Genomic DNA, 15,461 nt, shown 5'->3' with positions numbered 1-15,461 from the left:
CTATAGCATTAAAATGCTAACTTCATGCCATAGCATAACATAGCATGCAAATGCTAGCTTCACATCATAGCATCCAGTTGCTGGTTCCATATCATAGCATGCCTAAGCTGGAATCATCATAGCATGATAATGCAAGCTTCATAACATAGCATGCAATGACTAGCTTCATATAATTTACTCAGTTTTATACAAGCTTTTATTCACATGGCATACACAAAATATAGGCTAAAAGTTCCTTACTTGCATTTGTATTATTGTTATTGCAGGTTGTTTTTACTGATATTATTTATTTTACAGCATGTTTAGTCTTATTTTGGAGGAGATTGACGTTATTTTAATATTTCAATATGATGCTATTGAGCTTGATAATGTTTAATAAATTATTTCAACATTGATTGAGTCTTAGATTCAAACTTAAACAAATTTATTAAAATCACAGCAATAAATAGCTACTAGCTAAAATTTAAATAAATAATTGCTAAAGAAAGGATAATCCTTACATTTAAAATTCAATTTGTCCATTAACTTGTCCAGTTATTCATTTTGTGCAGCTGTTTGGTTATCAAAAAGTGACATCTTTGTTATTGCATGACTGGTTCATGGTCGCATGGAGCACTTCTGCTTTAGATGTGAAAGGTTTCTATTTATTTATTTATTAATTTAATAGAATCAAGCTCCCTGAGAGCTACAGATGATAGAAGTGACTCTGTGTAGTCACTTGTATCCATTAACACGGAGACTTGAACGCTTCAGCTTTGAAGTTATACATTAAAGATTAAATATAACACCAGACCTCCTGAGAGGTACTGAAACTGCTCCTAATGAAAGAGATTCGTGGTTGAGCAACACTAACAACACATTTGTTCACCTCGCCGAGCTGAGCACAGCCACGGGTGGGCCGAGCTGTTTGAAGCCATTAACCACTGATGTAGCGAGGGATGAAGGTCCTGTTTGGTGAAAGAGTAATCATCACTATAATGATGTGTGTAATTGATGGAGCTGCTGATGAGATGTCAGAGTAAATACAGGTCTGTATTACACTGTGGAAAAGGCAGCTTTGACATTTCAGCTCTTCTCTGATTAACACGACTGATGAAGCGTAAGGTCCCCACATCACCGGAGGGTGGGTGGGGGGTTTGAGTTAGGTCTTTTGTAATGATGCATTCATTTGTACCTTTAGGTAGTGTTATATCATTTAACTTATGTTCTTGACTCTCAGCTGCTGCAATGGTTGAAAAAGCTGGAAGCTCCAATCAGAACAAAAATCAATAGTTTTAGCAGAAGCAACATAGAGGGTAGTCAACATGAAAGCTTCCAAAGTGTAAACCTGGTGAAATTATGTGTTTTTAACCCAAATATGATGCTTTCTGAATGCTCACCGAGCAGCTTTGGTGCCTTAGATCAGTGGTTCCCAACCTGTTTTCTCCAAGAACCCCCTTCATGCAACCAAGCCGTGGACCCCACACCCTGCCCAACCCTGTGTTGAAACCACGCTTGGTTTTATGCTTTAATTAGCTGCTTCTCACCATAAATGATGCATTCTGACTGACTCATTTGATAGGAGATAGCAGAATGATGGTTTTACTAAACAAAAAGTAAGAAAACAGCAACAACTATATAATTAAAACAGGAAAACCAGACAGTCAGTAGTTACACCTGCAAAGAAATTTAACAGAAAATATCCAAAGAACCAAAGCAGGCAACCATCAGGAGCACCTACAAGAGGACATGTTCAGAAAACATGAATAACAAAAGCAGCAAATACATGAAAAATAACTGCAGTTATTAAACCTGCAAACACAGAAACTGAACATGTGTTAGTGAAGGAAAGAGTCCAAAATGTTGTGTTACTGCTGGGTGCAATCATGCAGATGAACAAAAAACATATTAACTGTAATAAAAAATATCCAGTGATGTGCTGCACATTGCTTGTTCTCTAAAGGTCAACGTTTTCTTCTGAACGCAGATACAAGTCATGTTTCTGATGTGGATTTTCATGCTGTTTGCTGCTTCAAGCGGTGAGTTTCTGTCATATTTAAACCTCCATCCTCCTGCACCATGCTGGCTGCTCTGAACCTTAATCCATGATGTTTTCACCCTTTTTTTAATTACACCAATTACACAATGACTTATCAGTTTACATCTGATGTGTTAAATGAATGCATGCATTCATTAAATCAGCTGCTACACTTCATTTGTCCTCAGCGCTCCCTGCCAGCTTGGTCCTCTGTCCGGACCCAGAGGGCAGCAGCCAACACACAAGTCACATGATTGGTGAGAATCCTTCATCGTATAAGAAACTGTGGACATTTTTAACAGTCACGACATGTGCGATTTTAATTTCAGCTTATTTAATGAGTCAGCTAATCAAAGTTTGTTGGTTCATTGGGCTGAAAAGATGAGTCAAGGAGTGATGCTGATTGAAGCCTGCAGGGAACAACCCCTTTTAGTTTCCTGCTAATTCTTTTAATCTGCTCCGTTCTGCGGATATGAAGGCCACTTGAAGTCCAAAAGCATCTTTTTTTTATTTTATTTCATCTTTAATGGTCTACTCCTAACACCCTTGGCTGTTTGGGTAACAACCAGTTTTCACCAAAGACATAAAATAATTCATTAAATTAAATTTCATGCTTTCTTCGTACATATTGGTCCAAATTTTCTCTAGTTTATGAAGCAAATACTCCAAATAAAAGGAATAGAAAGATGCTGATGTTTTGTTATGTCAACACTGTTACCTACAAGATTTATACCATAGACTTTCTTTATAACAGTTTGTTTTACCCCTTATTTTACATTAAAGTGAACTAAGATTTTGCCTCCAATTTGACATTTTTGTCAAGTTAAATAAAAAAATTGCCCCCTATAATGTATTTTTCGAAAAAGCTCTTTGTGGTAAATGAAACTGGCACCTAAGGGGTTAATTCTTTATGATTTATTAAATCACAATACAGACTGAAAAAACCCTTTTCATGAAAACATTTTCTTTTATTTAAAAATATTTCGTAATATTATTGCAGTTACAAATTCTAACAACAAATGTTATAGTTTCTCCTCCAATCTGACAAAAAAAAAGTAAAAATCCTACAAAGTCGTCTTAGCCACTAACCAGATGGGCGGGCTGCTGATACTGAAGATAATTAAAATCAAATTATTTTTTAGAATACTAAATTGTAGTGCATCTTTTAAAAAATGGCTAGTGGTACGCGATCCATACTGGTGCTTACAGGGTTCATTCTTCATGGTGTTGAAATGATTATAGAACTAGAAGCATTTCGACCTTCACCAAGCCAAAGGGTCACTGAGGAAAAACCCCAAAAGGCCCAACAGCCCAGCCAGTACCCCCAATGTTTCTAACCAGATCCAGAATATCAACATGATCCGGCTTAAACAATGTCGGATTATAAAATCTACCATGACGTAATCTTGTAATTACTATTTTATGTGCTAATGATTCTGGGTATTATCTGATGAGTTAGAAGCTTTAATGGCAAAATTATCCCTTAACTGCTGATAGTAAAGAATCCTTTAAAAAATTACTGGATCCAGACGGTGATCTGGATCACCCTGAAAATCTAATCACTTGTTCCTTTTTTCTAGTATTCCTGAAAATTTCATCAAAATCCATGAATAGCTTTGAGTTATGATGCCGACAGACACCGCTGAACAAAAAATGATAAGAAAAAATGAACAGAAGCAGAAGAATGAATGCAGAGGAAGCTTGGGCTATGCCGGAGCGATGGTCTCTGGTCATCAGTGCCAGAAGGACCCGGTGTGTGTTCATTAATGAGCTGTCCACGTGCCACGCAATAAATCAGCGTCAGCTGACATCCAGCTCTGTTTCCTTACTTTAGCTTTATAAGATTCTTTATTACCCCCCAATTGTTTCCGCTCAAATAGTTGATTGAAAAATATCTCACAATCCGTTTATGTTCAAACTTCATGCTTTGCTGTTGTGCTACTTTCATGTTATGTCTTTTTGATTTGGTTATTATTTAAACTCTTAATGACTAGCAGCTCTGTTTTTTTGTAAAAGTTGTAGGAAATTTTCTGGTGTGTTCATGTACAGGTGTAACAGTTTGTCTGGTCGTTTCCTTCTGTCTGTGGTGTTTTTGTCTCCTTTCTTCTTTCCTTTTTGCTTCTTTTTGCTATTTTCCATCTTTTTCTGTCCCTCCGGTCAGGTCCAGCAAGATTACATAGATTCCGTGATTAAAAGTAAATAAATAAATAAATGAATCAGATTATCAAGAGGAGCCTTTTACCCATAGGCCTCCCCTTGGCAGAGCAAATTTGTTCAGCACGATACAGCAACCAGATTATCATTTTGCTGCTATGATGCTGTACAGGACATTAAAAAAAATTCATGATTTTTTTTCCTTTATAAATCAGTACCATTGGTCACCCTTTATGTCTGTAGCTTTACAAATGTTTAACCAAAGATATATGATTTGATGACATTATGTCCAGTTGTTACAAAAGTTATACAGCTTTATTCATTTCTTGAAAAATAACCGTTTTGGACATAGGTTTGCGCCCAACATTTTTCTATCTGAAATACAAACCCATAGTAACTCCACATCAAATAATTATGTATTTATTTAAACTTTGAATCTTTATCCTTCAGAAGTTGACAAAGGAAAAAAAATAGCCTCTGTAATCACGTCTTTATAGTTTTTATTGCTTTTAGTCCTGCAACGGGTTGTCAAAATAACCCCCTCTGGTGGTTCTAGGGGGTATTGGAATGTAGGAAGGTTCTAGATCCTAGATCCAGCCCACGATCCGGATCAACCCCAGAATCTAATCAGTTTTTCCTTTATTCCATTTTGGAGATTTCCTAAAAAGTTTCAAAATCTGTCCACAGCTGAAAACATAACCTCCACCTTGGAGATCATTCAAAGAAAATCCTATCATAAAGAAACAAGTTAAAAATTGGGAAAAATATTAAACTTATATAATTTTAAAGGTTTAAAGTTTTGAACAGGGTATACGGTAAGAATGTCTAACTCTTGTAACCAAAAAGCCATAAAAACTTAACTTGTGCTCTGTGTTATATTTTTTGTTAATTTATTTAACAAATTGTAATAATTTATTTATCCAGATGTGATCTTCTGTTTAGAACTGAAGAAACCTTTCGGATGAGGAGCGAAACATTTTAAAGCAGACAAAAAGAAGTCCAGTTGCCTTAGACTCCAGGTCTACATGCAGAATCATCTGGAACACCTAGAACCGTGAAAGTTTTCACTTACACACCTGTAACATTTAATCTCTTTTCGTCCCCGTTTGAACATTTCATCATGGTTTTAGTATTTAATATAAAGGTGAAAGTGTGCATTTACCATTATAACCATCATGTGCACACACCTGAAAGCAGCTCTCACACACCGACTTCTGTATTGGATCCGCTGTCAGCTTTTTCCGACATGGGCAGTTGTTGACATCAGGGGTGACTGATTCCCAATCTGTGCTGTTCTGGGACACATGCAGTGTGAATCAGCACTGTATTGATGGGACATGTGGAGAGCCGTGGCCCACATTTTCTGCCCTGCATGCTCCTCTGGACTCGGGTTATTGGAACCTGCCAACAGGATTATCTCTGATTAAATCAGTCTGCTCTCCACCTGCGAGATGACCAAATCTATTCAGGCTTATTCTTTTACAGGCGCTGTGTGTTGGTCTATTCAGTCCTTATTTTCTCCTCTGTCAGATTGTCTAGGCCAGCGCTTCACCTGGATCCATGCGGTCTTCCATAATTTTCCCTCGCTGCTGAACTTTGTGTGGAAGCTCCGCTGTGTGTCGGGGATTTGTCCACGTGACCTGGAAGATTACGGCTGCTCCTGCAGATATGTGGCAGTTGGGAACCCTGTGGATCCTCTGGACATGTAAGCAAGGCTCAGATCACAGCAGGAGGCTGCAGCAGCTGCTGACTTTTAAATGCAGCATGGTGGCCGAACCCAGCTGAGCTGAGACAGATGTGTGGGAAGCAGGCAGCCTGGGTACTGAAGCACAGTCCTCACAAAGCAAATGGACAATTTATACAAATGATCAATATTTGTTGATATTTTCAGTTTGGATCGATGCTGTTTGATAGTTGATCCATGAATCAATGTATTGATGTATCATTACATCCCTATCGTTCACTAATTTCTTCTTCTTTGCAGCTGCTGTGAGACTCACAGACTGTGTTACCAGAACGCTGCCCCCTGCAGGCTGGAGGTGCCTCAACCCTCCTACAACTTCACCTGCTCTGCAGCCAACACCAGCTGTGGTGAGACTTTTTGACTGCAGAATACTTTGGTATGGAGAGGAGCTCCAGGTCCTGTAGGTGCAGAACAAGCTCAGATTATCATTTGATTTCAGCTTTATATAAATATCGCAGATTCACATCATCTCAGGGCACTTTACAAATTAATTCGAACCAGTTCATAATAAATAAAAGCCGTGTGATTAGGGTCTGCTGGTCCTGCAGCAAACACGGTTAAAGGCCTGGGATATACTTGCTGTGTATGCAAACGTGCACGTCAATTTTCTGCACTGTCTGTGTTCTTGCTGCAGCACGAGGCAGCCCAAACACTCGATACTGGAGGTCACCACTAGGGGCAGTAAACAGATTTGGACTCTGAAATAGTGAAAAGGCCAATCTGCCGCTCACCATGTGTGTTTGTCACTATGCAATGGGGAGGAAAAATCAAACAAGATGCTGCTAATTGAGGACAAAGTCTGGGAGGGGCTCTTCACAGCTATCCACCATTGTTTACCTCTGACCTCGTGTTAATGCTCTTGTTCGAATGAGTACCTCTAGTGGTCAAGTCAGTATTGTAATTCACGCATGTGGCCCGTTTCCTGGCATCAACGTGAGCGGCCTACATGCCAAACGAACACTAGGAACATGTGGCAGTCATGATGCAAACACGTTGCTAACAGCAAGTATATCCCAGAGTTTAAAGTGACAAAAATCCCCATTTCCACCAGTGGGTGTGGCTCTGAACACGTTCTTTGCTGTTTCCACACATAAAAACTGGGAAGGGGACCCTAATATCCCACCCAACCAGTTCTATTTTGTTGGGACCCTTCAGTTGGGGTATCAATCTAACCGACCCGACCCAAAAGGGTGGAGTTTGACACACTGCACCCTAACCGTCCTGTCCCGACCCACACCCGTCGGTAGAAACGAGGCGAAAGCCGCTCCTCCTCCTCTCTGGAAGTCCTTTCCTCTGATCTGTGGACTCTGTGATTTCATCTTTATAAACCTGCTTTTGTTGTTATTTTCTTGTTTCCTCTCTTTGTGAAGCACTTTGAGATTTTTATCTTGATAGGCACTATATAAATAAAATATTACTTACTTACTGAATCCACTCTGATGTTCCCTGCTGATCTACCTCTTTGGCATCGTGGTAACACCTGAATCCTGCAGGGCAGCAACCTGACTAAACTTCTGGTTTTATAGAAGAGCTCACAGTGGTGACACTCAGCTAATCAGTGTATTGATCAGCAGCACCTGCTGCTACTGATCTTCCTGTGGAAACAGTGAGGCTGAATGCTGTTTTTAACTCACTTAAGACAAATTTGAGATTTTTTTCTTATACTTCATGTTGTGTGAAATGCTTAATAGAAGGAGGAAGTGCTTTTTAATTTTTTTAATGGCTGTATATCAGATCATATGTTTTCTCTGTCGACATTAAGTCTCGGCTCTTTTTTCCATCTTGGAGATGCTGCTGACTTGTGCCAGCAGAAGTTTTGTGAATGTGACCAGGCGGCCATCGACTGCATTACTCAGAGTCCATACGACTTGACCCTGAGAGGCCTCTCAGAGGCGTCCTGCTCTGCTGCAAATCAAACAGGTGAGTTCTGTTAGTTTCTTTCAGCCCAACCTACACACATTCTGCACTCCACCACATCTATGAGTGGGTCACTTGTTTGAAACTTCAGTGTTCAAGAAAAATTTCTGGAAACAGCTACAGGCATTGTTTTTGTGTTTTGTTTTCCTGAAATTCAGGAAGATTCAGTAAACAGCAGTTAGAAAACTCGATGTGAGTAATCAGACTTGCTGATAGCTAAGCTAATGCTAACATCTTGTTTCTCAGTCATTTTTACAGTTGAAATATGATCCTTATTATTAATGATTATATATTTCTTAAAAAGTTTCTTTTTATTGTCTTTTTATCCAGTTTCTGGGGTATGTTCACAGAGTTAATGTGACTGAACCAGAGTAACATCACAAAGTGGGAAGGAGGTTAAATGCGTGGTGTTCGTGGTGAAAGTCTCACTATGCATGCACTTTCTGTGTTACACAGCTTTCCATCTTTTCTGTATCAGCTAGGTCAGCGTTTCTCAATCCTGGTCCTCAGGGACCACTGCCCTGCATGTTTTAGTTCTGTCCAACTCCAGCACACCTGATTCAGATTAATTGAACTGCTTGTCAAGTTCTTTGCAAGCCTGCTAATGAGCCATTCATTCGAGTCAGGTGTTTTAAAGATGGACACTTCTAAAACATACAGGGCAGTGGTCCCCGAGGACCAGGATTGAGAAACACTGAGCTAGGCAGATATAGTTCATGCATATTTCTCACAACCCAACTTCTCTAAAAGTCACTGCTTTTTCTGCATATTTAAGACAAAAATGCTGCAGATAGATAACAAATAAAGATGAGTAGCAGGGAAAAGACCTTGTCCTTTTCTTAATAAATTCAGGAGGTACTGTAATAGAGCCTTTAGGTTGACAAGCTTACCGCTCCAGTGCCCTTAAAAATGTACGTTTTAAGGTGGATTTTCTGAGGATTTAGGCTTAGTGCCTCTTTTTTTCTTTTGATTTCCTCCCAGACTCACTCCGTGATGTTGAATATGTGTGGAGGACATGCCATCTGTTGAGGAAAGTTATTCGTAGGTCTGGACTCGATGTCCTGCTACAAGATGATTTTGTACTGATTGGTTGTGTTACAGCAGGTTTTTTTAGTAGCATCTGAGCTCATTAGCAGACCTTCTGTCTGACAGAGCCGAGAGTGAACGACAACCTCAAACTCTAATTACTTTTATTCTGTTTCAGATCTGCTCAGCGGCGCCATGGAGACCGACGGGGTCTTCACAGGAGCAGGTGAGTCTGAGCAACGTCATCACCACGACAACCGTCTCCAGACGATGCGTCACTCCCCAAGTGGGTCAGCAGAGTCGGATCACAGGAAACCGCTGAGTCATGCTACAGCCAATTAAACAATGACCTGTTGACATTTAATCCTGCTGCTTCCCACCCACGTTCAGCCAGGAAAGAAAATCATAGATCGCACAAAGTTTCTTTGATCCGGTTGTGTCCAAAAAAAGAGCTGAGCTGCTCCAAGTATGAGGAGCAGGAGAAGTTGAAGATGAGGAGGTTATTGAAGTGAAGAGGTCAGGTTCAGAGGGAAAGTTTGTGAAGCCAGTTGGATGCCTCGGAGCTTAGATTTATCTGGGAATAAAGGTTCTGCTTTGTTCCTTCTTTGAGGGACTCGGTGAGATATGGTTTCTCGTGTTAATATGCGACGTCTCATCAGATGGTTCCACTTTATCCAGTGAATGATGAGCTGAGGTGTAGCTGCTTCTAGTTAGGTGTCATCTGATGTACAGATGTGATGGAACATGATGTGATGGTGTCATGCCTGTCTGACTTAATCCTGGTAAATCAGGCCATCTTCCTGCTTCACAAGCCAGCTTTACTATGAGTTTACAGAAATACTGAAGGATGCATTTAGTTACACGTTGCAGCTCATTTGATGCAGATGATTAAAGAGACCCGGGATGTTTTTATACAGGATCTGTACTGCTGTAACCTCTGCTTTCAGTCTTTGAACTGGTCTTGGTATAGATCTGTGCTTAGACCAGTTTCATACCTGATTTTAGGCTACATCTTTATTTTTATTTTTACTTTATTTGGTAAAGAATTTAGACTTTCTGAAACCAGACTTTAGCCAGGATTTAGACTGGGTTCAGATTGATTTTAGACTTGTTACGGACTGGAATTAGACTAGTTTCAGACTTGGATTTAGACTTGTTATGGATTAGAATTAGACTGGTTTCAGACTTGGTTTTAGACTTGTTATGGACTGGAATTAGATTGGGTTCAGACTTGTTACAGATTGGAATTGAACTGGTTTCAGACTTGTTACAGTTTGGAATTAAAGTGGCTTTAGACTAGTTATGGACTGGAATTAGACTGGTTTCAGACTTGTTACGGACTGAAATTAGACTGGAATTAGACTGGTTTCAGACTTGTTATGGACTGGAATTAGACTAGTTTCAGACTTGTTACAGACTGGAATTAGACTAGTTTCAGACTTGTTACAGACTGGAATTAGACTAGTTTCAGACTTGTTACAGACTGGAATTAGACTAGTTTCAGACTTGTTACAGACTGGAATTAGGCTGGTTTCAGACTTGTTACGGACTGGAATTAGACTGGTTTCAGACTTGTTATGGACTGGAATTAGACTAGTTTCAGACTTGTTACAGACTGGACTTAGACTGGTTTCAGACTTGTTATGGACTGGACTTAGACTGGTTTTAAACTTGTTACGGACTGGAATTAGACTGGTTTCAGACTTGTTATGGACTGAAATTAGACTAGTTTTAAACTTGTTACGGACTGCAATTAAACTGGTTTCAGACTTGTTATGGACTAGAATTAGACTAGTTTTAAACGTGTTACGGACTGGAATTAGACTGGTTTCAGACTTGTTATGGACTGGAATTAGACTAGTTTCAGACTTGTTACAGACTGGAATTAGACTGGTTTCAGACTTGTTACGGACTGGAATTAGACTGGTTTTAGACTTTTTATGGACTGGAATTAGACTAGTTTCAGACTTGTTACAGACTGGAATTAGACTAGTTTCAGACTTGTTACAGACTGGAATTAGACTGGTTTCAGACTTGTTACAGACTGGAATTAGACTGGTTTCAGACTTGTTATGGACTGGAATTAGACTGGTTTCAGACTTGTTATGGACTGGAATTAGACTAGTTTCAGACTTGTTACAGACTGGAATTAGACTAGTTTCAGACTTCTTACAGACTGGAATTAGACTGGTTTCAAACTTGTTATGGACTGGAATTAGACTAGTTTCAGACTTGTTACAGACTGGAATTAGACTAGTTTCAAACTTGTTACAGACTGGAATTAGACTGGTTTTAAACTTGTTAAAGAGTGGAATGAGACTGGTTTCAGACTTGTTACGGACTGGAATTAGACTGGTTTTAAACTTGTTACAGACTGGACTTAGACTGGTTTCAGACTTGTTATGGACTGGAATTAGACTAGTTTTAAACTTGTTACGGACTGGAATTAGACTGGTTTCAGACTTGTTATGGACTGGAATTAGACTAGTTTCAGACTTGTTACAGACTGGAATTAGACTGGTTTCAGACTTGTTACGGACTGGAATTAGACTGGTTTTAGACTTTTTATGGACTGGAATTAGACTAGTTTCAGACTTGTTACAGACTGGAATTAGACTAGTTTCAGACTTGTTACAGACTGGAATTAGACTGGTTTCAGACTTGTTACGGACTGGAATTAGACTGGTTTCAGACTTGTTATGGACTGGAATTAGACTAGTTTCAGACTTGTTACAGACTGGAATTAGACTGGTTTCAGACTTGTTACGGACTGGAATTAGACTGGTTTCAGACTTGTTATGGACTGGAATTAGACTAGTTTCAGACTTGTTACAGACTGGAATTAGACTGGTTTCAAACTTGTTATGGACTGGAATTAGACTAGTTTCAGACTTGTTACAGACTGGAATTAGACTAGTTTCAGACTTGTTACAGACTGGAATGAGACTGGTTTTAAACTTGTTACAGACTGGAATTAGACTAGTTTTAAACTTGTTATGGACTGGAATTAGACTAGTTTCAGACTTGTTACAGACTGGACTTAGACTGGTTTCAGACTTGTTATGGACTGGACTTAGACTGGTTTTAAACTTGTTACAGAGTGGAATTAGACTGGTTTCAGACTTGTTACGGACTGGAATTAGACTGGTTTCAGACTTGTTATGGACTGGAATTAGACTAGTTTTAAACTTGTTACAGACTGGAATTAGACTGGTTTCAGACTTGTTATGGACTGGAATTAGACTAGTTTTAAACTTGTTACGGACTGGAATTAGACTGGTTTCAGACTTGTTATGGACTGGAATTAGACTAGTTTCAGACTTGTTACAGACTGGAATTAGACTGGTTTCAGACTTGTTACGGACTGGAATTAGACTGGTTTTAGACTTTTTATGGACTGGAATTAGACTAGTTTCAGACTTGTTACAGACTGGAATTAGACTAGTTTCAGACTTGTTACAGACTGGAATTAGACTGGTTTCAGACTTGTTACGGACTGGAATTAGACTGGTTTCAGACTTTTTATGGACTGGAATTAGACTAGTTTCAGACTTGTTACAGACTGGAATTAGACTAGTTTCAGACTTGTTACAGACTGGAATTAGACTGGTTTCAGACTTGTTACGGACTGGAATTAGCTGGTTTCAGACTTGTTACGGACTGGAATTAGACTAGTTTCAGACTTGTTACAGACTGGAATTAGACTGGTTTCAGACTTGTTACGGACTGGAATTAGACTGGTTTCAGACTTGTTATGGACTGGAATTAGACTAGTTTCAGACTTGTTACAGACTGGAATTAGACTAGTTTCAGACTTCTTACAGACTGGAATTAGACTGGTTTCAAACTTGTTATGGACTGCAATTAGACTAGTTTCAGACTTGTTACAGACTGGAATTAGACTAGTTTCAGACTTGTTACAGACTGGAATTAGACTGGTTTTAAACTTGTTACAGACTGGAATTAGACTAGTTTCAGACTTGTTACAGACTGGACTTAGACTGGTTTCAGACTTGTTACGGACTGGAATTAGACTGGTTTCAGACTTGTTATGGACTGGAATTAGACTAGTTTCAGACTTGTTACAGACTGGAATTAGACTGGTTTCAGACTTGTTACGGACTGGAATTAGACTGGTTTCAGACTTGTTATGGACTGGAATTAGACTGGTTTCAGACTTGTTACAGACTGGAATTAGACTAGTTTCAGACTTCTTACAGACTGGAATTAGAATGGTTTCAGACTTGTTACGGACTGGAATTAGACTGGTTTCAGACTTGTTATGGACTGGAATTAGACTAGTTTTAAACTTGTTACAGACTGGAATTAGACTGGTTTCAGACTTGTTATGGTCTGGAATTAGACTAGTTTCAGACTTGTTACAGACTGGACTTAGACTGGTTTCAGACTTGTTATGGACTGGAATTAGACTAGTTTTAAACTTGTTACGGACTGGAATTAGACTGGTTTCAGACTTGTTATGGACTGGAATTAGACTAGTTTCAGACTTGTTACAGACTGGAATTAGACTGGTTTCAGACTTGTTACGGACTGGAATTAGACTGGTTTTAGACTTTTTATGGACTGGAATTAGACTGGTTTCAGACTTGTTATGGACTGGAATTAGACTAGTTTCAGACTTGTTACAGACTGGAATTAGACTGGTTTCAGACTTGTTACGGACTGGAATTAGACTGGTTTCAGACTTGTTATGGACTGGAATTAGACTAGTTTCAGACTTGTTACAGACTGGAATTAGACTGGTTTCAGACTTGTTACGGACTGGAATTAGACTGGTTTCAGACTTGTTATGGACTGGAATTACACTAGTTTCAGACTTGTTACAGACTGGAATTAGACTAGTTTCAGACTTCTTACAGACTGGAATTAGACTGGTTTCAAACTTGTTATGGACTGGAATTAGACTAGTTTCAGACTTGTTACAGACTGGAATTAGACTAGTTTCAGACTTGTTACAGACTGGAATGAGACTGGTTTTAAACTTGTTACAGACTGGAATTAGACTGGTTTTAAACTTGTTATGGACTGGAATTAGACTGGTTTCAGACTTGTTACGGACTGGAATTAGACTTGCAAAGACGGAGACTAAATAATTTAAACGCAACATTTACAGCCTCACATCCCTGCTTTTAATATATTTAAGGCTTCAGGTGAATTTCGCACTTTATTCCAAGCAGTGTTGGCAGCAAACTTAAACACTTTTTTTCAAGTTTATTATGAACTTTAAGGACAGATCACTAAAACAAAGGCAGGAACTTCCAGGACTTTTTAGATGATTAGAGATTTGTGGAGGGAAGCACTGTTGACATGTTCATGTTTAGTGATGAGCTGAAGCCATGAAAAGGAGGCCTGACAGGCACCAACTTGTAATTCATTAAGGACAGATTCTCAGATCAGATAAGATCAGGTGTCCTCAGGGTGGTGTGTCTGTTTGCTGGTACTGTCACTGTGTTATTGTTTAGGTTTAGTACCAACAGCTACAACAATGTTTTTAGTCTTTTTACTGGTCCAGATGTTGTTATTAAGTCTCAGTCTGTATTCTCATAGGTGCTCCAGATGATTGTCTGCCTTGTGTTCTTACAGAGGCCGTTAAGTTTCTTCTCCTCCATCTCTCCTTCTCTCTTCTCCTTTTCCCCCTGTTCCCTCCTGTAAAATCCAGCTTTAAAATGTAACTTAGCAACATCTAAAGTAAAGAAGAATAATAAATAATCTTCATAAAGTCCCCCTCAGCAAAGCAAATTAGTCATGATGAAGACTATTTTCTAAAAAGAGAAAAATTCCTATCTACAATAACAGGCGGGCAAAAGTCAAAGCTTTCTGACTAAATCAGGTTAGAGCAGCGATAATAAAGCGGAAAAAAAAAAAAACATAAAACAACTTTACATCCACTACCTACATACACTGATAGTAAGATCATCATTGAATTAAAATCAGCTGCATGTGTCAGAATAATGTTCTTTACATCAGACTGAGAAATGAATCTGGGCAGCGTTTTCTTTTGCTGCAGCTTTAAATTATGATCCTCCAAACAGAGTTCGTCTCTAAAGACCACAGGAGGTCCGCAAGGAGTAGCGAGCCTGTCTGATTGTTAAAATTAAGGCCAAGTCAGCATAGACATTATATTTTAAAACTTAAAATCTTTGTCAAAAATAAACAAAAAGCTACTTAGTAGGCCGGACTTCGGGCATTCTTGCACCATGTGGTTTTATAAGGTCAGTGAGCTGGTGGAGCTGCGCTAGTTTATCTATCCTGGGAACCTTGAGTTTTCGGCAACATTTCATTAGTGAAACATGTCTGAGAAACACCACAGTGCAGATGATTCATCAGTATGAAAAAAAGAAAAAGGAAAGCTATATGTTGTCAACTTCGGTTTAATTAAAGGACAATACAACAACAAGCAGCTAATGAAAGCATAAAGAAAGCACGATTTAACTGGGGTGGGGGATAGTGGTCCACAGCTTTTTGGTAGTTGCATGAAGGTCCTCAATATTGGAAGTAGTAAAATAAATGAATAACTAACATAAATATAGGAAGGACAAACTGAGGAGGTTTTAATGAAAGAGTGTTCAGGAATGGCTGATT

The 15,461-nt window shown here is 39.0% G+C and overlaps 1 protein-coding gene across 1 annotated transcript in view; it reads left to right on the top strand.

Moving 5' to 3' along the window:
* The first annotated feature begins 5,204 nt into the window (after positions 1-5,204).
* Positions 5,205-15,461, top strand: part of oc90 (otoconin 90) — a 25,238-nt gene continuing 14,981 nt past the window's right edge. Inside the window, exons 1-4 of the mRNA XM_041991667.1 lie at positions 5,205-5,876; positions 6,156-6,262; positions 7,704-7,835; positions 9,037-9,084. Of these exons, the coding sequence (XP_041847601.1) occupies positions 5,623-5,876; positions 6,156-6,262; positions 7,704-7,835; positions 9,037-9,084 (541 nt within the window). The 5' untranslated portion in view covers positions 5,205-5,622. The remainder of the gene's footprint in view (positions 5,877-6,155; positions 6,263-7,703; positions 7,836-9,036; positions 9,085-15,461) is intronic.

This window comes from Melanotaenia boesemani, chromosome 8 (genome assembly GCF_017639745.1).
Source record: "Melanotaenia boesemani isolate fMelBoe1 chromosome 8, fMelBoe1.pri, whole genome shotgun sequence".
NCBI classification, from domain to species: Eukaryota; Metazoa; Chordata; class Actinopteri; order Atheriniformes; family Melanotaeniidae; genus Melanotaenia; species Melanotaenia boesemani.
This window is presented reverse-complemented; position numbering and strand designations above follow the sequence as displayed.